We start from the raw sequence: 24,630 nt of genomic DNA on the forward strand, positions 1-24,630 counted from the left end.
TTTTTAATCTGTTATCTAAATGTCAGTGAACATTAATATTTATTTTAAAAAGTTTATTTACGTATTTCAGAGAGAGAGAGTGCGCACACCAGAGAACCCAAGAGTGGGAGAGTGGCAGAGGGAGGGACCCTTTAAGCAGACTCCCCTGCTGAAGCGAAGAGCTCCACGGGGGGCTCAATCCCCAAGCCCTGAGATCAGGACCTGAGCCAAAAACCAAGAGTCAGACACTCAAATGACTGAACCACCCAAGCGCCCCTAATATTTAATCTAAGTAGGCGACTTTCAAGGCTAGACCATGCAGAGCAATGGCAAAGTATGTTGTTCCAAGAGCCTCAGTTTTAGATCTCATCTAGTTCTTTAAGTAACAAAAGGAAAAAAAAAAAAAATCACTGGATTTACATCTAAATACAAATCAAAGGACATAATCTAAGCTTAAAAACTGAGGTGAAATATCACACCATGGGCAAGGTTGACACTACAAAAATAATGAATGTCAATTTCTGGAAACTGGACAGAGGTCAGTGTCACATTCATCTCAGGGTTCTCGGAGCAAGCCTTGTCCCTCCCTGCGTCGAAACCATCAGGCGTACCGTTCCCTGTCCTTCTTCATCTCTGCCTGTCACCCACCTTACTCCTTCCCTGACCAGTGACTCACGCCTATTCATTCCTGTCAGCCTAAGAAGCGGCATCAGCTTTTCAGGACAGGACAGACCTCCCACCGTGTGTCGTAACACAGGTGTGTGTGCCCTCACACACAACTATACATCTGTACATCCCCTTCCTAGAACTGACAACTCCAGAGAGCTCCGCAATTATTCTAGGGTCTGTCTTTGCTTCTTTAATATTGACTCTGTAAGGACTTAAGGGCTCAAAACTGTACCCGGCCTAGAATAAGCACTTGATAACTATTTCTACTGAATGAATAATCAAAGTCATAAAAACACAAAGAAAACCAGTGCAAACAATATTTTAACTTAGAAATTGAGCTTTCATAATATTCAATTTAAAAAGTCAACTTTTTTTTTTAAGTCAACGTTATTTACTTCATGTACCTAAATTTCTGTTCTGTAAATGTGTTTGAGATCAGAGCCGTTTCATCTTTAAAACCTAAACCTTTAATATCCATGTATTTTGTTTCTTCTAATAATTCACCACAGGAGACACTGTTAGGATATTAAAATTATTTAAATCAGGAAATGCATTAACTGGAGAAAACAAGATCATTCAGGAAAAAGCAGTCCCAGCTTCTCCCTGGTGCTTCTCATTACCTTGAATTATAACGGTGGTTTCAAGGCAATTTATTTTTCCTGTACAGTAACTGTGTCAATAATCTTTCAGTCTTAAGTATTCAAATTCTCACCAATGTAAACACACTGTGCCATTTTAAGAACTCAAAAGGAAATCCCTTCAGATCTCTACAGAGTGATTAAAACATTTCAATTGCTTTCTTGAAACTGAGCTTTTAAAGGCATTCCTAACATGAAAATAGTTTCAATTTAACTTTATTCGTACATAGACATAGAACATAACTTGACTATAATGGAATTTTTAAAAATACTCCAATAAAGAAAATTATCTGTGTCTTTTTAAAAGTCCTTAGACCAATTCCAACATTACTGGAATAGAGCAGAAATCAGTTCTTGTGTTGAAACATCTAGGGGTAAGACCTATAATACAGGCCTGTAGAATTAATTAGTTAGGGAAAAAAAAAAAAAATCAAAGGACACCAAGACTATGCCCCAGATACTCTGTGACAATCCCAAATTCATGTACTCTGTCCTCCACCGCTCTCATAATTATCAGACAATGTGTCCTGAATGCAGGTCCTGAAAGTACAATTCACCAGTATTATGGAAAGTCCGAGGCAGGAAAAGGGATTTCTGAACTGGGGTACGCTCCACATTCTGTCACATTACCTGTTCCTCACATGACATGAAAAGTGTCTGTAATGGTTCCTTAGCAGTCCCTGACACCAGGCCACCATTCAAAGCCTGCAAAAGCCATTTATGATAACCCCTCTCTGCTTATGGAGGCCGATTCCTGACCCCCACCCTGCTTCTTCAGGGGGAAAGGTGATAGGTAAAGAGCTTTTATGCATCCTACTAAAATACCTCTCTTCAAATGTTTCGTTCCTGTAATTTTCCCGGCTGCTGGGTTGCTATGGAAACCAGATTATAATCTGCCAAGTTACCTCAGAAACCAGGCAAATCTCCTGCGTCCCAATATCAATTTTTCTTAGAGCAAAAGTCATTATTTGAGCAACCCGCATTCATCCTGGCACCGAATCATTTTAAAAGAAAGCATTTTATTACACTGAGGTCCACTCCACCTTGTTGTTTTCACTGTCAATAAAGGAGAGATAAAAAATAAAGTTTTGACACACACCAGTCCAGGGATCTCATCCCTGACAACAGACATGAATGAGAGGGCAGAAGTGCGCCTTCCATCACCCAGCCCTGAGGCACATGAGTTACGCCCTGGCAGGCTCCCTGGTGTTTAACCTTTCCTATGACAGCAGCCTGCCCCTCTCTCTCTCTCTTGCCCTCTCTGCCCCTACTCTGTCTCCCTCCCTCCTTTCTCTCTCTGGCCACAAGGCAGACATAACTGTCACAAGTTCTCACAAATGCAGAATGTAAAACATCCTATCACTGTACAAACCTCATTTTTTTTGTCCACTCACTAAGCATTTCCTGCGTTTCCAAAGTCAGTATTAAAACAATTCAAGCCACATTCTGTGTCTCATCAGAGGAAAAGAGATTTTAACCCCTGATAGATTCTTCTCCTCTAGAGAAACCAAAATAGAACCGTGTTAATCAAATCATAAAAGCATATTCAGGCTACGCTTGCTTCATCAGGTCAGTTTCACATCTGTTCCAGCTACATGAACCAAGTAGCCCAAAATAATCAGAGGCAAGTTTGTCAAAAATTAGTGACAAGTAAGTACCCATTCTTCCAAAATCTTAATAAAACAAGTAGTAGAATTGATATCATTTAACAAAAAGCTTAAACAGCATCGTTAGAAAGCTCTGCCCAACAAGACTACCAAAACAGGTGTCAATAGATCTTTCCTTAAAGGTATAAATCCAACACAGTTTGTTACCCAGTAGAGGAGGAAAAGGAAAGCTACTACTGCAATTTAAATTGTGGGTGGCAGATTAACCAGATCAATGGTATAGAATATCATTCCTGGAGGCAAATTCCTAATTTACATCTCAAAAAGATCCCCAGCCCCCTTACCCAACCAGCTCCTGCCCCATATGTGCCCATCACAGAAGCTTCTGCTGGGAGGACAGTACTGACCAACCAAAGATAGAATGTTACATTTGCAGTTTTCCTGTAAGTTAAATCCAATAGCCAGACACTCAAGATACAAACCTTGCCAGGAGAGGGGACCCTGTTTCATTCCAGAAGCTTCTTCCACTTGCCACACTCTGTGAGGTTTGTCTTACTCTTAACTATGTTATGTATAAATGAACACTTCTCACTTGTAGTCAGCATGTATGATTACCCAACACGTATCTTTAGGGAGAAATAATGATATAACCTAAAAGCTGCAGAAGAGTTCCCCCTAAGAAAGGATTCTGTCAAGAATAGGTAGTAACTTCTTTTTGAAGATTTTATTTATTTATTTGAGAGAGAGAGAGAGCAAGCGCGGGGTGGGGTGGGCGGGGTGGGCGGGGGGGAGGCGGGGCAGAGGGAGACAGAGAGGGAGAAGCAGGCTCCCCCATAAACGAGACTCGGGCTTAATCCCACAATGCTGGGATCATAACCTAGAGCCGAAGGAAGACACTTAATGACTGAGCCACCCAGGTGCCCCAAGAATATCTAGTAACTCTTAAAAAGGGACTTCTGATTATATGAGAGGAACAACTACACTTTTTTTCTGGATACACACACACACACACACATATATGCACACACTCCAGATTCCCAAACTCCACAGAAATCCTGCCTAGCTCCACCCAGGCTCTAGAAGGCCCAAACCATCCATCAATACACAACTTTGAGAACTGATCATGAGAGGAATAACTGCACTTTGTTTCTGGATACACGCGCGCGTGCGTGCGCACACACACACACACACACACACACACTCCAGATTCCCAAACTCCACGGAAATCCTGACTAGCTCCACCCAGGCCCTGGAAGGCCCAAACTATCCATCAATACACAACTTTGAGAACCTGGACTAGAGTCCAGACCAGGTCTCCAGCAAACTGAAAAGTGAGCATCATATATTTTCTCCCTTTGCTCCAAATCAGGAAAAGGGAGAAGATGGGCTGCAAATAACCAGCAATTATCTGGTGGTGATAATACACCAAAATTAAAATATGACAGGTAAAATAGAAAGGTACTAGAAGATGATGAGAAAGTACTGATTGTTTTATCCGCTCACCTGTCCTAGTGAAGCCTGACTCCAAAGCTGGCAGGAAAAACACACACAAGACCAGGAAGCCCGAAGAAGTACTTACTCACTGGGTCAAGGCACAGGGACACACATGGTACTGAAGCTGTTGCTTGGTCTCTAACACTGGTAGGACAAAACAGTCTTGTTTTGTTTCTTCCTGGACTTTAGGACTCGTTCAGTTTATTTTCTTCTTTTCTAAAGATTTAACACCTAACGTGAGGCTGGAACTCACAACCCTGAGATCAAGAGTCCCCCCCCCTCCACCAACTGAGCCAGCCAGACACCCCCAGACCTGTTCAGTTTAAAGCAAGGAGCAAGAAAGATACCAATGCTTCCAAATTTTTAGTACTCTTGATGTCTTCAAAAAATGGAAGGTTCAAAAGTTGTCGCCCTCAACGGACTATTACTTATCTCTAAAATTAGCTCAGAATGATGTGGGCTACTTTATCAACTCCTTTTAACAGCTCTTTTTCTACAAGGATTTCTACACAGCTACTGTTAAACCCCTGTGGTCTGCCAGGTAGGTACTATTAACCAGATTATATAGATGGGGAACTGAGGCTTAAAAAGAGGGGAAGTGACTCATGTAAAGTCACAAAACTACAAAACGACAGAGTTAGCCCTGGAACCCAGCCCCACCTGACTAAAATGCAGGCTCTTCTATTACACAAATAGCCTCTCTGATAGGCATGGGCTTCACAAAGTCAATTCTTCGTGAACATACTTTAATAAACAGTTACAAGGAGAGAAGAACTCACTTCACCGGGTCAAGGGCAGGTCTCCAAGACGGGCTCTAAGGACGAGATGTGTTCTGGGAAACCCAAGCCCACTCCCTATGCCAGGGCCCATAACTCCCAATATGACAGTTGGGTGGTAAGGGAAACCTCAACTAACAACAATGGCTTTTATACTGAGTCAGGTTTATTCTCATCAAGTCCTTATCACGTCCTTGAACTCCCCTGGATTCCTAAGACGGACCATGGAGTGAATCACGGGCTATCACAATCACCAGGTGCCACTTCTCATGCCCCAACAGTGGACATAAGAAAAGTAAAAGAGGACTCCTGGGACAATGGCAGCTATAGCTGCTGTGCTTCCCAAAGCCAGCTATGATTAACAAAAAGATAGGAATGGATTAATAAGTAACCAAGGGAAAAGAAATCAGATAAACCAGTGAGGACATTTTTATGCACTGAAATTATGCCAGTGCCTGCTGAAACTCTATATACATTCAGAAGAGTTCCAAAAGCCCATTTCATGAGAGTCCTCAGAAGAATGACTATGATATCTCTATTAATTTAGCCAATATCAAGAGTGACAAGAATGGGTCAGGCATTCCTCCAGGCACTGGGAATAGAGCCTTGGAGAATACAAAGTTCTGCTCACCTCAGGCTGACAAACAGAACTTAGGCAGGATGAAGAGGGGTAGAGAGGGGGTAGAGTTTAAAAAGAAAGAAAACATTTATAGATAGTGCTAAGGGCTATAAAGAGAATACAATGGCAGCTTGTAAGAAATCATACATTTCTACTCTAATTGTACACTGCCCTGAATAAAGAGATTCTATTACAAAAAGGGCTGCTGTTTAAGAATAAAAATATAGCCTTAACTTAAATGGAAAAAATGTGAAATGTAATATAGATGGCCAAAACTAGGTTAAAAGCCTCTTTTAAGAGAGCCACAAATGCCAGAGTCTAAGATTTCAACTACAGGACTTCCAAGATAAAAACCAAGAATATAAAAGACCAAAATTCTATGCAAGCTTAAGTATAGTTTCCCCGGCTAAAGTAACAGCCACCAAATACCCTTGGTGCATTTGAAGCACCACGTTTACTTAAATAATTTTAATTGTATTAAATACATTCTGCTCATAGCTCTCAGGGCCAACACTAGAACTCTTCTTCCTTTAGTTGACAATTAGGCTCACTGAAAATAAAATTTGGTTCTTGTCAACACCACTTCAGGGTTAATCCTTGTGAAAAATGTCTACCAGGTTAAGACACAACCCCCTTCTCCCCCTCAATTCCATCAACGCACCCCACGTCCATAGGCTGGGCTCTGGCCACACTAACAGGGAAGGTGCAGTTCAGGTTACTTTCCACATAGCCAGGCCCACCCCGCATGTGCATGGCACATGACAGTCTCCCACCATTCAGGTCCAGCCTCCTCCTGTCTACTTTCGATTGGCTGAGAAAGTGTAATCCCATTCACAACGATGTGCTACTTCCTGTCGCGCCCCTCTGGTAAGCTATGCACTAACTTATCAGAATCTCTATTATCAGAATCTCAAGCCCAGATCAGGGAAGAAACATTCAACTGCCTATATTCCCAATATTCTAATATTTCTTAGACCGGTTTCAACATTGGCCATGTCATTCATTTTACACTGTTCTTCCCTCCCCAAAGAAATAATCAAGAAATAATATATCTATGAAGAAATGTTCTCATCCTTATAACTGACAGGAAACCAGGTCCCACTATTTAATCATTCACTATTCTAGAGCTGACTTTTCTCTATTACTATACTTTTTCAATTGCTTGAAATTAACGCTACTATTGCTTGCTAGCATATGAACACTAACATCCAATCAGAAGTGAATACAAATAGGTCATATGCTAGGGTCTGGGAAATGTTACTGCACCTCCATAATCTAGAACCTTCGGTGCTGGTAAGGACCAGTGACCAATCTCTAAGAAAAAATGTGGCCTCTAAAGAAAGAGTATTAAAAAAAAAAAGTTGTTGCTGCTTTTTATGGAATCTGCATTTTATCTTCTCCAAAACACCACTACCACCACCACCCAACAAAACCACACAGCCAATTCTCACTTCTGACCAGATTTCAGTTTGAGAAACATTCTGGCTTTCCTTAAAAGCTCACCTCCCAACTCATTTGCATCCCAGTGTCCGTTCGGCTTCCCTGGATTCAGGCAACCGGAGTGACTTTGGAATCCATTCACATAAGTTCTGAAATCTAAGCCCTTTACATCTACAAAATGGTTTGAATTACTTAGAAATGCGTCTAATTAAGATTATCCTAATGGAAGTCAGCAATAGAAAGTAATAAAATAATACCACAGTATGTGGAAATTTCCTACCAACTGCTCAGAACTCCAGAAGACCCTTTTCTGATCCATTAGCTGCCTTCTCAAAGCACACAGCAAGAATTAAACTTGGCCAGATTCTCTAAGAAGCATCAGGCATTTGCCTTTTTTAAACACTTAAGCAAGGAGCTTGGGAGGTTATCCCCCATACATTCCAGGAAAACAGAATTATACAGCTGGATACTCTAAGACCATTTAAAAGTTTAGAGAAACTGTCCAGATCTGATGTTTCAAGAGCAACAGACTGAAAAACGCTCTTCAAAAATGTAATGCTTTCAGATTTTCCTTTCTAGATCTTGGTACCAGAGCTCTGTAAGCAACTGCTGGAAAGCTTGGCGCGCATCTGTACTCTCAGACCCCAGATGATGAGATTCCTGGGCACACACACATACCGATTTGTACAAATGAACAGATTATTCCAATTCTTCTCTCATTTTGCACCGAGTCCAAATTCAAGACTGACACACTCGTCTCTGCAGACAACGAAGGAAAAATGTGACAAAGATTTTCCGGCCAGCCCCTCCCCTCCTCCTCAGCTGCCCAGGGCACACACAAGCGCACAGCGACTCTCTGCACGGCTCTAATCCGCAGGCCCGTTTATGCGCCATGACATCAGTGCAGTATAATGAGCCAAGTTTAAACTCCATCTGGGACAAATAACGTCCAGGCACACTGTGACTTCTTTTGTTTATATACACTGACTAAATATGTCTTGGTGGTAAATGAACTAACTCTTAAGATTTATTTCCCAAGGCCTCCAAAACAATATTCTGCACCCCTGAAGCAACTCCCGGCCTCCAGTTCTCTTTCCAAGGCTATGCGTAAGTGATTTTTAACAGAACACATGATTTTGAAACATATAATTAACATCTTGAGGAGAGACAAAGTCCAAACAGCCCTTCATCAATCTCAAACAAAGAAAAGAGGAACTGGCTAGCGAATGGGTGTGGTATCATGGCTCAGGGTACAAACCCTGCAGGCCACTTAACTCTGTATTCCGCCCCCCCCACCCCAAGAAGAAGCTAGCAGAGGTGAGAGATTTAAGAAATGCTCCCGTAGCCAAGTGGCCATTTTCTTTCTCTTTTAAGGATAAACTTAGGGTGTTTTTTTCTTGTCATTCTGGCATTACTTAAAAGACATAATTATAAATTCAGCATGAAAAACAAACAAGCTAATAGGTTCAAGTCTTACAATAAGTTTTTAGATTTCTTCAGACACAAAAACTGTGCCTCTGGGGTGATGTAATTTTTGAATGAAAATGAAAGGCGGGATTTGGGAGGAAAGGAAGGCTGACCAAAAGGTCATCTCCTAGCTCCAGGGGACAGGGAACCCAAGCTACTCTGTCTGGGTCCAAAGCCGCTGACCCCAGCGGGAACCACTCCCCCAGCAGCTAATCTCAGGGAAAGAACCACTGGCCTACGGAAAGGGAGGAGCTCTAGTGAAACAGACCTCAGATGACCTCACTCCCAACTCCTCCTTCCAACTCAACTCTTGCCTCCAAACCTCAGATACCACCACCACCAGCACCAACAGCACGAGCACCTGGTTGGCAATTTTCAGAAGCTGCAGATCCAAAATGATGACTATCACCTTCCAGAACCAATGCGAAGATCGCAGAACAGGAAGAGTCTTCGCAATGAACTTTCATAATTTACTATCTGGCAAAACCCAGTCCCCAAAATCTCTCCCAACTGTTTTACCTGAACGAGACAATGAGCCATGCCCAACCCAAGCAACCCTACCCTTCTGGGAAGATTCTAAATGGACTCAAATCCCAGTCCTGTGATTTGCCAGCTGGAAGTACTTAACCCTTCTCGCCTCCGGTTCCGTCTGTAAAAATGATCACCACCTTATGGGGTGTATGATTACTGGATGAAATGATGTATATAAGTGCTTAGCACCATTCCCAACACCTCATAAGCCCTCAAACAGTTATTATTCACTCCCTCCACCACAGAAGGAACAAAGAAATCAAAATATCAAATAAAAGCCATTCTTTCCACCAACTCAACTTACTGCCCACAAATAACCACTCAACTAAAAGCGGAGACCAAAAGCCTTCTGGCTATCAGCAAGCTTACAGAGTAACATTTAGGTCTGAGGTAAATGCCAAAAACTCAGACACTTGGAATTCTTTCAATGTCAAACATCTGACCTTTAATGAATCTTCTACTTTGTTACGACCCTGAAATCTCTGGAAGAGGCAAACCTTACAGAATTTTTTATCCTTGATGTTAGAATAAGGGTTAGGAAATGAGCCGCTGCCTCCCTCCGAAGAAACAGCACACACCTGGTGTGAGGCCTATCTTCAAGTCTCCTTAAGGGAGGCTCTTTAAAGTTCCAAGGCCCCTTGAAGAAACATGACGTGCAGGGGACATCGATAAAAAAAATGGGAAAACTCTTCAGTGCCTGACCCTCAGAAAACCACCTGATAAACAAGAAAATGGAGACTCTTAAAAGGATAATGTCCTCTATCACCCAAATGCACCCTCCATGGACCACCCCAGTCTTTAAAACAGGTACTATTCACAAAGTGCATGTAAGCCCAAGGTCTGATTTCCCACCACAACCTCTAAAAAAAAAAAAAAAATGGATGCTATTCCTTCATAATTCATATTATATTCCTGTTTTATATATTACTTTTATTTTCCATCATGACTAAAACCACCCAATTATAAATAGACTTTTTTTTCAGGATGCTTTTTATATGGACTTTTCGCAAGGCAATGAGAAGACAGGCCTGAAACAGACCCATTCTGACAATACAAAACAAAAATTAAAAATGGCAAAGTCAGAAAAGATGTATGAGGTGCACGACTCTGGCCAATTCAGCTACCAAACCACATCACCAACTAAAGCACACGCTTCAGGGTGTCAATGTTTCCTTATCACATGAATTAAACGATCCAATACAAAGACCGAAGAAACTTCTATCTGAAGTAATAATACGTTTCAGTCAGTGATGCATTTTTTTTAAACTACTTAGAAAACATATAGACATTTTAACAACACCTCTTAAAAATTAAGTCATGTAATACAAACGGGTAACAAGCACAAGCCCTTTCTCTCGAAATCTCAGATTTGGCTCACATGATTTAATTTCCATTTCTTGGAAATAATAGGAATGGAACTTTGATGACTTTCTAGCTGACCTGCCCCCAAAGCTAGACCAGTCTGCTCCAGTTCCATGCTAACTGCCCAGTTATTTGCAAAGCAGAAATCCCCAGCCAGGTAATTTTCTAAATGCAAGCTGTCCATTTTATCCAAATAAATGCACACCTACTCTACCCCAAGGAGTAAGGAATAAGCAATAAAGAGAGAATCTAGGAGAGGCAGGGCCAAATATTCTAATTAATGATCATGCTAAACACACCTGCTGCCCATAAAACACAGTCCCTCTCAGCAATGATCTGATCTGATCTGATGGTATCCTATTAAGGAAAAAGGCCCAGGGCTGAGAGGCAACACCGATCTCGACGTCAGAATGAACACTAAAGGGGCACACACATGACTTCTTCCTCTTTTTTTTTCTGAAGGCCCACTATAGCTTAGCTTCAATTTATTCTAAAGGTAGGGGTAGCTGAAAAATTACTAAGAGGCACCTGGTTCTGACCAATCCCAATTTAAATGGGGAAATAAATGCAGTCTGAAGGCAGCTAAACCTGGAATTATCTCCACACATGGGGGTATATAGCTCAGTGGTAGGGCATCTGACTGCAGAATTATCTCCACATAATACTGCGTGGCTTCAGCAGCTGGCTCCTCCGCCTGCGGTTTATTTTTCACATAGGGCTTTGGAACTTAAAGATTCATGGTACTAATTTTATGCTGCTTGCTCACTATTGTCTTGTTTGGAACGGAACATATATCATTTCTATATGATCCTATTTTTAAAATCAATCATTTGAAGAAAAGAAAAGAAAAGTCTGCCAACATGAAAACAGTTATATGCAAACATATGTCTTAACACATGTAGATGGAGAACTATTCCATCTCTTCTTCCTCCGTGTATCTATGTATTATTTTTACCACACTATGAGATACAGCCATGGCTGTCGAATCACATTGAACATGACAAGTACACATTACCAAAAGGAAACAGACATGAGAGGCCAGAAAGCCAACATATTTAACCTTATCCAAAGAGAAAGTTAACACAGAAATGGTACGCAATGCCTCTTCGAGGTAATACCAAAAGAGTCTGCTTTTTAAAAAATTCTATTTCAATAAGCACTCAAAGAAGTCTCAATTCTTGGAGCCTCTGAAACAAGATGATAAACGCAAGTTATTTGCATTGCTGCCCTTGGAATGCCTATAGCTTGTATCTGTGTTTACTGTCCCTAACTAGTCTGTAAACAGTAAAACAAGGCACCCTCTCATTCCTTCTGCTTACTGAGTGCTCAGTGTAGCTCTGATCGGGGGCTCAGACTCTGCTCACTAAAAAGGAGAGGCCAAAAAAACACAACGCATGGGTCCTAACTTGTAAGACATGTTAACTGAAACCCTCCCACTAAGCCAGATGAACCAGACCCCATGCCAGTTCATTTCACAAGTCATGAGGAAAAAAAACTAAGAGGCTTGGGGAGCCTGGGTGGCTCAGTGAGTTAAAGCCTCTGCCTTCAGCTCAGGTCATGATCCTAGGGTCCTGGGATTGAGCCCCACATCAATCGGGCACTCTGCTCAGTGGGGAGTCTGCTCTCTCCTCTCTCTCTGCCTGCCTCTCTGCCTGCTTATGATCTCGGTCTGTCAAATAAATAAATAAATCTTAAAAAATAAAAAAACTAAGAGGCTTAAAATCACTTCCTAAGTATGACACACAAACAACTGTGCCTAAAAAATCAAGCACTTTTGCTCTACTTGAAACACAGATTTGAAGCACACAATACAATCTCAAAGGCAAAAAAATGTTAATTTCCAGGTTCCAGCCTCAGACAAGCACAGACAGCAGGCAATGCAGAAATGGAGTGAAGGGGACAGAGTGGGGACTGAGTGGGGACTGAGAAGGACAGTCCCCAGCTGGAGCAGGCAGCTGCCACTATCTGCCAAGTGAGAAGACCAGTCCAATGTTATCATAGAAAGATCCAGAATTTTATGTAAATCTTCCAATTTTTAAGTTCTGGCAGCTAATTATTGTTTTTTACTAATTACATCAATTATAAAGAGTGGGAAGGAGGAGAGGGCCCATCTGACAAATACAACCAATGGTTAGTTTTCGAGCCTTGGTTCGGAAGAATTCGATTTGTTCATTTCATTCATCCATCAACCATTCCGAAGGACCGACCGGATTGCTACCTCCAACGCCAGGCATCGCATGAAGAGGAGACACGGTTCCTGTTACCGAGTTTACAGGGCAACAGCCAAACACTACAGTAAGCTGAAAACAAGCACGATGTCAGAACCACTGCAGAGTTTCAAACTGCCATTCTCTGGCAGTGCAACTTTGCCACGCCGGTGTTTTTCCTTAATCCTCTCCTTTTTTGAAGGCGGCTCCATTTCTACCACTTGAAGGCTACAGACTGCAGTTTGACTCTTGTTATTACTGGCTTTGGCTAATTAAATTCTGAAGTGTCTCTCAACCCAGACAGCTCAGAGCTGTCATAATTACATGTCGTATGGGGTAATTATTGTGGGTGCCACATATAACAACACCCTCTGATAATATGGCATCAACATTTTCCTTTACGAGACCGAGAATATACAGAGGCTATGACTTTCCAGAAGCCTTTGTAGTGAGCAGAATTGGCAGACGGAAGACAGGACCGTAAAAATCAGACCACAGACCTGGATAAAACTCACACCTTTTTAAAGCAGGCCCTCAGAAGCAGGGGGGCTGCCTGTGCTTCTGGAAAGTAGCTCAGGGCTGGGGAGGGGGTTGATGCTCACGGTCAGCATCACTGTGGGATCACTAATGCTGAGGAACAGACAGCAAGAAGTGGACAGCCATACTGGATGCATCAGAGGACCAAAAAGTGTCAGTAACAAAGACACGGACTAGCCACAGCTGCAGAGAAGAGATGGCAGAATGTGCAGATATGGTTGGCTTGGGTCCCACTGACATAAGCTCTCCATGGAGTACACCAGCCCTACAGAGCAGTGTCCCCACATGGAACAGAAAGAGACGACAGGACGTGCAAAGCTGAGTAACAGTCCTAGACTTCACTTCAATTGAGTTCTCCTAGCTCCGTCTGTTTTCCTGCCTGCCTCGTCCACTCCCTGATCCCACCCCTCCTCGGTGCTCCCAGGGCAAGGGAATCTTCTGCAATCCAAGCACTTCTCCTGTGGTCCTACATGTGTGTAAATACATGAAGACCATTCTATTTTGGTGGACCACGCTTTGCTCCCCAACCTGATTGCTCATTCCTTCAGGGCAAGAACAGGGTCTAATTCATCTTTGTGTTGCCAGGAGACATTCAACAAACACTGAAAGAACAAATATATTACTCAGTCCAAGTTCAGTTGTAAATCCTGCCCTCTTGCTCCTCCTTTCGATCCCAATCTCGAAGAAAAGGAGATGACAGCATCCGGACACCTGAGGCCTTCGTAAGTGTGAGTGGTGGACGGAACACAGACAGCAGTCTGCGGTGACCGTTTTCTTTCAACACTTACACAAGCTGTCCTCTCCTCATACATCTGGATGCTGAAGAGTCTGCCCAAAGACCAAGCTTCCCCATGCTGAGTTCCCCAAAACAACGCTTGACCAACCTAACTCTTTCCATTTTCAACCCAAGCCCCAGCCTCTAAATAGGATCCTGTCATAAAAGGCGCTGTTATATAATGTGGCTCAGCAGTAAGAGCTACAGCCTCTATTTTAACTGCTCTCATTTGAGTATCTTTCTTCCTTCCAAGCAAAGTCCCCAAGAACTGCTCATTCATTCGCCTACGCTATACTGACTGTGGACTGCTTTCTGGGTCTCCCTGACACAGTGGCAATCGGGATATTTACAGAGTAAACCTGTATGGCGAGAGGACCTGAACTACTAAAAGCAAGGAGGGAGCCATCAAGGAAAAAGTTATTAAGACATCAAGCAGAACAGAAAAGGTCACCGGAGGAGAAGCACATCTGATGTAAGAGACACGCCGATGATGAGCACTGTTGGAACGTGGAACATTTTAATATGTTTAATGTGCCGTCTGGAAATGTGTACTCTAAAGAATGCTCCAGGAAATCATCACTGGCTATGTGCTCCTTCTAGGGGAAACAAAGGCTTCCGCAAAGAAGAAACAAAAGAGGGAAGAGACGGGCTCCAGATAAAATGACAGGCTGCATGCTGATTGAAAGGCAAAGACAAAGTCAAGAGACCTGTGGACACGGATGAGGTATCTCAACCTTCCGTCTTTCAGGGCAAGCCCACGTGTGCCCATGTCATCCCAAGCCACTGGGAGAATCGAGTTTTTTATTTACATTAAGGAGATCGACTTCCCGAAGAAGAGGCAGTACAAATACTCATTAGCCATTTATATCCTACAAGCTTAAAAGGAAAAAAAACAAAAACAAAAAAAACATAAGAAATACGACAAAGGGAACATTTGCTAGTTGCCCTGTGAGAACAGAAGGACAAAGAGGCATCTAAATCTATCCCCACACTCACTGACCCCCCTAATGGACATATACAGAAGATAGAAAAAGACATGCATACTAACCTCCTATAGGTTCTAAGTATCACAGATTAAGTTAGCAAATCAGTACAGTCTGTGTTAACACCTCTGTTCTTAACCTTACGTTTTCCTTATTTAAACATGGGTGAGTGCCGTAATTCTTCTTCAGAGATTATTAAAGTACTAAACCACTAACAGAGGAGTGCCTGGATGGCTTGGTCGGTTAACTGTCCGACTCGTGATTTCAGCTCGGGTCATGATCTTGGGGTTGTGGGATCGAGCCCTGCATCAGGATCCCTGCTCACTGGGGAGTCTATTTGAGTTTCTCTCCCTCTGACCCTCCCTGACACTTGTGTGCTCACGCTCTTTCTCTCTCTCAAATAACTTATCTTTTTAAAAAAGAGAAAAAAGAAATAAAACAAAATACTAAGCCAATAGAAAAAGCTGGAAATTGGTGATGCTTACACTTTAACGCTTCAAACTAGCGGTTACATTTCTAAACCTCTAAAACCAAAGACAGTTAAATTTATATATCATAGGTTCTGGAAATGTAGGCACCAATATTCTGATTACTGATGGGCATTTGCCATAATTTATATACGGCCATACACAAAAACTCAGGTCAGGAAACCTGACAAGAATAGTATGTCGTGGGACATATTTAGGGAAGCAAACTTAACTTAGCTACACTGATCTATTTAGAGGCAGAAGAAATTATAGTGAGAGGAACAGGGATACTTTATTTAGAAAACAGTGGTTCAAAATAAAACTGTTCTATTTCACTCCTAGGTAGAAATCCAGGAGAAATGAAGACTTACACGCACATAAAAATTTGCACACAGATGTTCACGACAGCATTATTCATAATAGCCAAGGAGTGAAAAGGACCCAAATGCCCATCAACTGATGAATGAAGAAACAAAACGTAATGTACTCATGTGCTGGAGTAATACTTGCCAGTGAACAAGGCAGAACGTACTGACACATGCTATGACAAACCTCTGAAAGGAGCCAGAAGCAAAAGACCACATGTGCACATTTTCATTTATACAAAATGTCCAGAATGGGCTAATTACTTACAGAGAAAGGAAGGAGATTAGCGGTTGCCTAGGAAGACGGGAAGAAAGGACTGGGAAATGACCACACCAGGGTTTCTTCTTATCATGAGGAGAAGGTTCTAAAATTGTGGCCATGCTTGCACAATCCTGAGACTATAGCAAATTCCACTGTGTACCTTAAAAAAGTGAATTACAGGGAGTGTGGATGATAGGTCAAAAAAGCTGTTCAACAAGCAGAAACTGTTAGGTTGCTTCTGTCCACACTGTGTGTTTACTCCTGTTCTTGTTCATTCAGTTCATAATATATTTTTTAAAATCTTCATTCGTGACAAGGAGGGCTTTTCATTTTAAGGGAAGAATCATCCTTTTCCTGCTTCCTCTATAAAATGACAAACCAACGTTTCCAAACTTAACATGACTCTGCATAACGAGAATTAACAGTGTCTCGTTTAGAAAACCAGAACAGAGCGGGCTATCTCGGCAAGAACACACACTAACGGAATCCAGAAACCATCATGACAAAACTCAGGAGGCGGCGGCCTGTGGGAACTGGGGAGCTTTCTCATAACTGCGGTGGTTCTTTTGCAAATACAGAAATGTTTACAATGTGCTCTGCACAGCTGCAAAGTATTAAGAATGCTGTAAACACATACAAGGTAAGCTTCGCCATATTTGCTTCTAACACGATGGTAGAGGCACAGCCCCCGTGGCCGGTGGGTAGCTCTTCCTGACAGTCTCATTTGGGAGGTGGCTCAAATGCTGCCCTCCCCACCCTTCAAATGTCACCCCCAAGGGTCTGCCAGATAGTATCCACCATGCCATCGTTGAAGTCAACCCTGGGTCTCCAGAAGGTCCTTGATCTCAGGGGTTGTAAGTTCGAGCCCTGCGCTGGGTTTAGAGATCAGTTCAAAATAAAAATAAAAAAGAGATGCAAGCCTTGTGAACTGGGAGGAGATGGAAGAGAAAGGACCAAGAGATCCAATTCTAAACTTTGTATTTTGTTATATTATGAAGACAATAAAATCTCTAGGTTATGCTCAGAAAAATTTTTAAAAATTAGAAAAAAAAAAACCATAAAACATTAATAGAGATCGTATTCTCTGGTGTGTCCCATGTCCTGATCCTTTGACACAGCTCTCCTGAGCATCACACCAAACAGGCTATTTAGGAGCAAGAGGCAATTACCAACAGGTGTCTAAGGCAAGCACCCAACACTCATGCAGTCCCAGACTTTTGGATCCTGACCTTTGGTCCTTGTTCTTTTTGCTGACCTCCTCTCTCCTTACCTCCTCTCTGGTATTTTTCCATTGATTTTGGTTCTGCTTGCTCCTGGGGCCTGTCTTCACCTTGTGCCTTAGCCCAGGTTTCACGCACAGGCCCTGAAGATTCTACTCTAACTAGGCCCAAAGGAAAGAGCAGCGGCTTCAGGAAAGGAGGGAGACAGATGGGGAGACTCTGGGGGCAGAAAGAGGAAGAAAGATGTAAGGCACAGAGGCCACTGCCTAGGCTGAGCCACACAGAGGTAACCTCAAGGCATGATAAATCTTGGGTTGATCCTGCGAGGAGGGAGATTTCAAACACACTCTGTCCACTTCACAAGTATGTCCCATTAAGAGAAACTCAGGGTTCATGCCAATCAACAGCTTGGCCCATATAACCTGTAAACATTAATGCTGTGAGCACAACCATACCTGCTAATTAGAAAACCTAAAACATTTCATTCCTACGATCATTTTTAGAGTAAATATAGCCCCAGTTTGAGAAAGCTTCATATTTGACAGTGTAGAAAAAAAAATGAATTAGATTCTCCCACTCCTGGCTTTACAGATACAATAAAAACGTGATCTTATTAATCCAAATTATTAAGCAACGTCTCCTTAGAGCTGAGGTAGACATGCAGAGGAGTAAAATGCCACATGGCCTGAAGATGTCCACAGTCTTTTCTCAGGCTTTGGTCATTTCTAGGTGCAAGAAAGTTTATGTGTGAAGACAGAATTCAAAAATTCTGTAACTAAGGATTTGGTGTGCTAGAGATCATAAACTACAAAAGGGTGTTCTGTGCAAACTGAACGACAGCAACGAGGAACAAATCACCAAAACACAAAAATGGTACACAGTGACATGGACACGTGGCGTCGGGTCTCCAAGTACCTACGCAAATGGGAATTAGATGACTGAGCGGCGGCCAAGATGCCTCCCAACTTAAGTCACATCTGAATACCTTGGTTTTTTCAACCTTTTCATTAGTGAAAAGGGAGACCAGACACCTAAAACGGTCCCTTGTACTTTGGAAATTCTCCCACAAGCAGAGCATGGGGAGCACGATGAAGAGGGCAAAGGCTACACCTGGAGGGCTGACGGGCCTCGGCCCTGCACTGCGATGTTATTCCAGGTGTTACAGGGCAGCTCTGAGCAGGGCACTGACATGACGTGGGTATGCTTTAAGTTTTTCTCTACATATTTATTGGAGGGAGAGAGAGAGAGCGCGCGCACGCACATGTGCAAGCAGGGGGAGGCGCAGAGGAAGAGGGAGAGGGGGAGAGAATCTCAAGCAGACTCCACGGTGAGCACAGAGCCTCACACGGGGCTCAATCTCACGACCTTGAGATCATGACCTGAGCTAAAACCAAGAGTCGGGCACTCAAATGACTGAGCCACCCAGGAGTCCCTGATGTGGTGTTTTGGAAACTCTCTCAGAAGACTGCTGTGTGGCAAATACTTTTTGCTAGGGCAAAAGCAAAAGCAGAGAGGCCAGTGAGAAGGAATGCCCAACCCTGGCGAGAGATGCCGGCTTGGAGTCCAGTGGCAGTAGCGGCAATGAAGCAGATGTGGCAAATTATGGTTTCAGCACATGTTCCTGAGATGAAGCCAACAGGCCTTGCTGACAGGCTTGGGAAAAGAGGACAAGAGATGCAAGTGAAGACTCTGAGCTTGACGAGCAACAGGGAAAAGGAAGATGAGGCTCTACTTAAAGAACACCTACTGTCAGGGAGGCAGACAGGAAGTGGTAACTCCACAGGGATGTGGAGTCAAGAGCGAGGATCTTGTTGTGCTGGGGAGTTGTTTATGGGTTTGAGGTAAAAGATACTACAGGATGGGGCGCCTGGGTGGCTCAGTGGGTTAAGCCGCTGCCTTCGGCTCAGGTCATGATCTCAGGGTCCTGGGATCGAGTCCCGCATCGGGCTCTCTGCTCGGCAGGGAGCCTGCTTCCCTCTCTCTCTTTCTCTCTGCCTGCCTCTCCGTCTACTTGTGATCTCTCTCTGTCAAATAAATAAATAAAATCTTTAAAAAAAAACAAAAAAAAGATACTACAGGATGTCTGGTGGAAATGATCCAGCGCAGAGAGAGAGAAAGAGATTGAGTCAGGAAGGGAAGTGCCTGTGTCAGTGGTGAGAAGGGGTGAAGTTTATCCAACCAACAAACATTTACTGAACACCCATTAGACATGCTTTGTTCTTGAAAGGTTTATGGTACAAAGCATAGTTAAGTAATATAAATAAATTAGGCAGCAAAGTAAGATCCAATAGAGGCCAAGTATGAATGGACTGTGATGGATAAAGGCTGTTCACCTACTGTAACAGAGTGAGGTGGGGGGGCAAGCACACATGGACATTAAAGGAATGGCTGATTAACTTATCTGAGTTACTAATCAAGTCTGGGCAAACATTTTTCACACAATTGTTCCCAATCCTACTTTTCCTAAGACAAAGACTTTTTTTACTTTCATGCTCCTGAAGAACTGTGCAAAGACAAAAGGGTATTTATTTAGTAAAAGACTGAGCAAACCCTGTTTTCTCAGTCACTAAAAAAAATCTTATCGGAACAGTTCATCTAATGATTTTTTAAAGTTTTACTTTCCATTTAAATTTCTTCCCAAGTGCTACATGAATGAGTCTGCAATATCTTTACTATTTGGCGATATTCAGTAATACTGAGAGAATGAGTACCGTCACTTTCTGGGAAGCGGACTATCCATTTGGAAGGGTCGTCTAGGAGCTGGGGTGGGTTCGCGTGGACCTGTGCATCTTGCCGAGGTCACCTCACCCCCCCATGTGAGAGCAAAACCTGACTCACCCTCAGAGTGTCTTGCTCTGGCCATCCAGGCCAACCAGTCAAGTACAACACAGGACCTGAATAAATAGACATTTTTTTCCAAAGACTAGTACATATTTTCAAAATGATTCATTTAAAAATCAGACATTTTTCTGATGCTTCAGCAGCAATACCAACTAAATGAGGTAAGATTTGCTGTTATCAAAAGCCATAATCGGATATTCTTAAAAACCATTACTACTTCTACAGCAAAAACACTTACCTCTGGAACTATTAATGTTCACAAGCACAGACCTTTCAATCTCAAACCAGAACAAGGACCGGGTTAATGGTTTTCACTTAGACAGTTGAACTTAAATTTCCCTCTTACTACACCAACCTGCTGAGCCGCGTCTCCATTCACCAAGTGAGGCATCATGGCTACCTCTCCGTTCAGCAATGGTGGCAGTTCCAGAGGGATTTGGTCGGTCATCATCATTGTGACGTACATTCATGGAGAATTTCCCTCAACTGGCTTCCTGCAAGAGAACCACCATTTTTTAAAAAGGACCCAGGACCCCAAAAAGTCACCTAGAACAACATCAGCAATTTAAGTGCACCATCAGGAAGTCAGCTGAAAGTCAAATTATTCTAATCCTATAGTGCAGAGTTATTGTGCCAGGCCCCAAGGAGGGGTAAAGCCAAAGTAAGAAAATGGCTGAACTAGAAGACCACCAACCTGAGTCTCCAAGCAACCGTGTGAACATAACCTCCCAGACCTAGACTTTGTCATTTAGTTATAGATTTTTAAAATATATGAGTAATTGTAACTACCCTACCCCAGGGATCTTTCTGGGGCTAAAATGAGACAATACTGTGAGATGGTCAAGTGTCAAACAAAAACTGGTCAAGTGTCATTATCTTTAATTACAGGAAATAAGGCCAAAGAGGATGACCTACAAAAACAGGTATTCCTTTTCATTAGGATCAAAATACTGTTCATAAGCAGTTAATCCAAGCAAGTTAACAAAGCTTACACTGCAATTGTTGCAATTTCTGACCCTGCCACTAATATGGCAATTAATCATGTTCTAATTATCTCTCTCCTGTCATTTCCTTGAATTGACTTTAACATGCTGTGCATTTATGTCGTCATCACTGTGCAGATCTTGAACTCCCCTGTATCTCAGACAGAACCCATGGCACCTTGTGCAGAGTAGGGCTGAAAAGCAAACCACCTTGCTTCCTCGGAAAAAATTATTTTCATACAAGTATTCAAGACAGCACAAAGCCATTGTCACTCCAAAAGGGTACCTGCTACCAAAAACTACTTTTCCAATTCAACAGTGGGAAAATAACAACAAATTTCTATTTAAAATTATAACTTGCTGGGGCATCTGGGTGGCCCAGTCAGTTAAGTCTGCCTTCAGCTCAGAACATGATCCCTGGGTCCTGAGATCGATTCCCACCTTTGGCTTCCTGCTCAGCAGAGAGTCGGCTTCTCTCTCTCTTCCTCTGCCCCTCATCACCACTCACTCTTCCTGTCTCTCTCAAATAAAGAAAATCTTTTAAAAAATAGAAATAAAATTATAGTTTGTTCTTTAAGAAGTATTTAATATCCTTCACTTATGCCTAAAAATTTACAGCATAAGAAGTTTAATATCATGTGCAAAGAAGAGAAAACGAAGACACATGTTTTAGATCTGTTCAGAAACAAATGGACATGCACATTTATCACATAAATGATATCAAATATCAAATCAAGGATATTTGATCAATGAATCCTTTAATCCAAATCACAAATGGGAACCCCAATGTCCAAATCAAGCAAAACAGTAGGATAAATCCTTTAACAATTATCTCAAAGTTGTCTCAGGTGTGACAGAAATAGAATATTTTTCTCATTCTTAAACCCCTCCATTCTGAACATTAAATATACTTCCCTCTCCTGCAATCCCACCCAAAAGAAACCCCTTTCCTGGAAGTATCAAATGATGCATAAAAGCCACCCAAGAGACTGTAAACTTTTTTATTTTAAAAAGGTAAAATTTTACACTGTTCATTATAACCCCATTCAGAGAAACTAATTATTTTAAGCACCAAACAACGAAGTCTTGTCCCAACTAGGGAAGCACATTCTGTAATAACAGGTCTTATAATTCAGTGTTAATAGTACCATCCTGCTGTTTTTATGAGGCAATTACTCAGTTCCTAAGCAAATAAAAGTACAAAACCCAAAGCCCAATAGTTTATCCTGATGAAGGAAATAGATTCTTGCACAATAAAATTAACTAAGATAATTCCATTGACACAATCATGACATCACTGTTTGATTGAGTAGGTCAAATGAGGGAGAACTAATGTCCATTTCAATTTTATTTCTAATATATTTAATCCTCCCAGTGCATAAGGATAGGACAGCTACTTTCCTCAGACTGCCGATATTACACAGGCTTGCTTCTTAAATGGAATGTTTTATTTCATGTTTCTTCCAAATTGCAAGTTGGATAAACAGGACAGTCATTTACATCAGGGGTCTGAGTATGTAAAGCCTTGGGGTGAAGCGGCTCTCTCGTCCACCTTTTCCTCACTTTCCCCAGGAGAGTCCCAAGGCACTGTGCTGGGGAGGTTGTGGTGCAGGGATTATGGCTCCCTCTTCTCCCCCTTCCCCCAGGGAGGGGCCAAAGCCCTTTGCCACAGGAGCAGTCCCAGCCTTCATCTCACAGACAAACCCAAGGACGGAATCTGTCCTTCTTTTCTCTTCCCAAGAGGAGCAGCTGGAGCAGACCCACTTCAGGGACTTGTCCCTAGGTCCTTTCAGCCTCTACTCTAGGTCCTTCCATTAGGCCAGAGACTGGTAATGAATGGGGCGAGGGGTAGGGCAAAGGACTGAGGTCCTCAGTCAGGACCTGCTCTGGGCTGTGGGCTCCTTCTCTCCACATGGTCCAACCCAGCTGCCTGATTTTTCAGTACTGGGGTTTGAGACTCAAATCCCATCAACCTGCTTCTCATTGTCTCTACCTAGTATCTGCAGGTACTGGGTAGCAGGAGATAGCTATAATCTGAAACCAAATTCAGGCATTCCTGGTCCCCTGTCCTTAATACAAAAGAATATCTCAAGGCCAACACTGTATCTAACAGTGACAATTCCAATTTAAGAAAATTTCTGGTTGGCGCCAAGTTAACCCATGGCACTTGCTATTAATAGGAACATTCTTAACCACAGATGTCCGGTCCAAATTATGGAGTTAAATCCAGGCTCTGCAACTGTGGGATAAGGGGCTAAAAGGTCCTATAGATGGAGAATGGGAGAATAGGGGACCCACACAGAGTTACAAAAACACCCAACGAAACCAAGTCCACTGGGGAAAAGAGATCATTATAATTGTATTTGCTTTTGAAAACTGTACAGGCAACTTTGGGTAATGCAGCCAATCCATAAAGAAAAAAGATGCCTGAATCCTTTTTCCCCCCTACTACAACAGATTATCTACCTCGCCAATGTATGGTGATTATTTCAGATTACTGGGAGGGGGGCCAGGAAGGGGGAAGGGAAGACAGAGGGAACTGGGGAACTGTACTTGAAATAAAGTCAACTATGTGACAATCACTCGGACAGCCATCAGTGTGAATTTATAAACATCCCACACTCCTAATGCCTAAACTCAACCACAGTTAATCGTGGAGGAAACTGAAGAATGAATAAAGGGAACAAAAGCCACTGTGAAGCCGGGGGTAGAGCCTTGCTTCTCCATAACCAAAGCTGCTGATCTTCTTCTCCATAGGCTGCCGGCTTGCTAAAATCCAAGCCCTGTTTTTCTAATCCCTAAGAGTTTTATCAGAGGTAAACCAAACTTTATCCCCAGTGGAGTATCAGGTAAAAGATTCATCTAAGAAACAAACTGAGGGTTTTGGAGGGGTTTGTGGGGGGCTAGGTGAGCCTGGTGGTATTAAGGAGGGCACGTATTGCATAAAGCACTGGGTGTGGTGCATAAGAATGGATTTTGGAACACCCCAAAATAAAATAAAATTAAATTAAATTTTAAAAAAATAAAAGATTCATCTAGGTGGGGAGGTACTTGCAGCCAGCAGTATTTAAATTCCCATTTCTAGGCTCTCTGCCCATACATACAGTAGTTTCACTTGACTGGAATGCAAAAGATATAATGAAGAAAGTCAGTAAGTTATCTCTAAGCAAGATAATGCCCAGCTATTTAGCAAGGCAATGGCCTGCCAAGTTGTCCCTTAAAATGATCGTGAAATTTAGCGTCACCTTATTATCCAAACAGTTAACTTTAAGGAACAAAACTTACTTTATCTGTAATGACTGTGGACAGGAATGACACATCCCCCTCTTTAAAGAGCAGGCTGGTCGTAACTTGACTTCTTAGGGATGTGGGTTTATTGTTCCCAACAATACTGTGTTTAGTCACAAG

At 42.4% G+C, this 24,630-nt stretch overlaps 1 protein-coding gene across 2 annotated transcripts in view; it reads right to left on the reverse strand.

The window, feature by feature from the left end:
* Window positions 1-24,630, reverse strand: part of FNDC3B (fibronectin type III domain containing 3B) — a 338,247-nt gene that overhangs the window by 244,827 nt on the left and 68,790 nt on the right. For both annotated transcript variants that reach the window (XM_059391541.1, XM_059391542.1), the window contains exon 2: window positions 20,595-20,733. In XM_059391541.1, the coding sequence (XP_059247524.1) occupies window positions 20,595-20,705 (111 nt within the window). In that variant the 5' untranslated portion in view covers window positions 20,706-20,733. The remainder of the gene's footprint in view (window positions 1-20,594; window positions 20,734-24,630) is intronic.

The sequence above is a fragment of the Mustela nigripes genome, chromosome 2 (genome assembly GCF_022355385.1).
Source record: "Mustela nigripes isolate SB6536 chromosome 2, MUSNIG.SB6536, whole genome shotgun sequence".
Classification (NCBI taxonomy): domain Eukaryota; kingdom Metazoa; phylum Chordata; class Mammalia; order Carnivora; family Mustelidae; genus Mustela; species Mustela nigripes.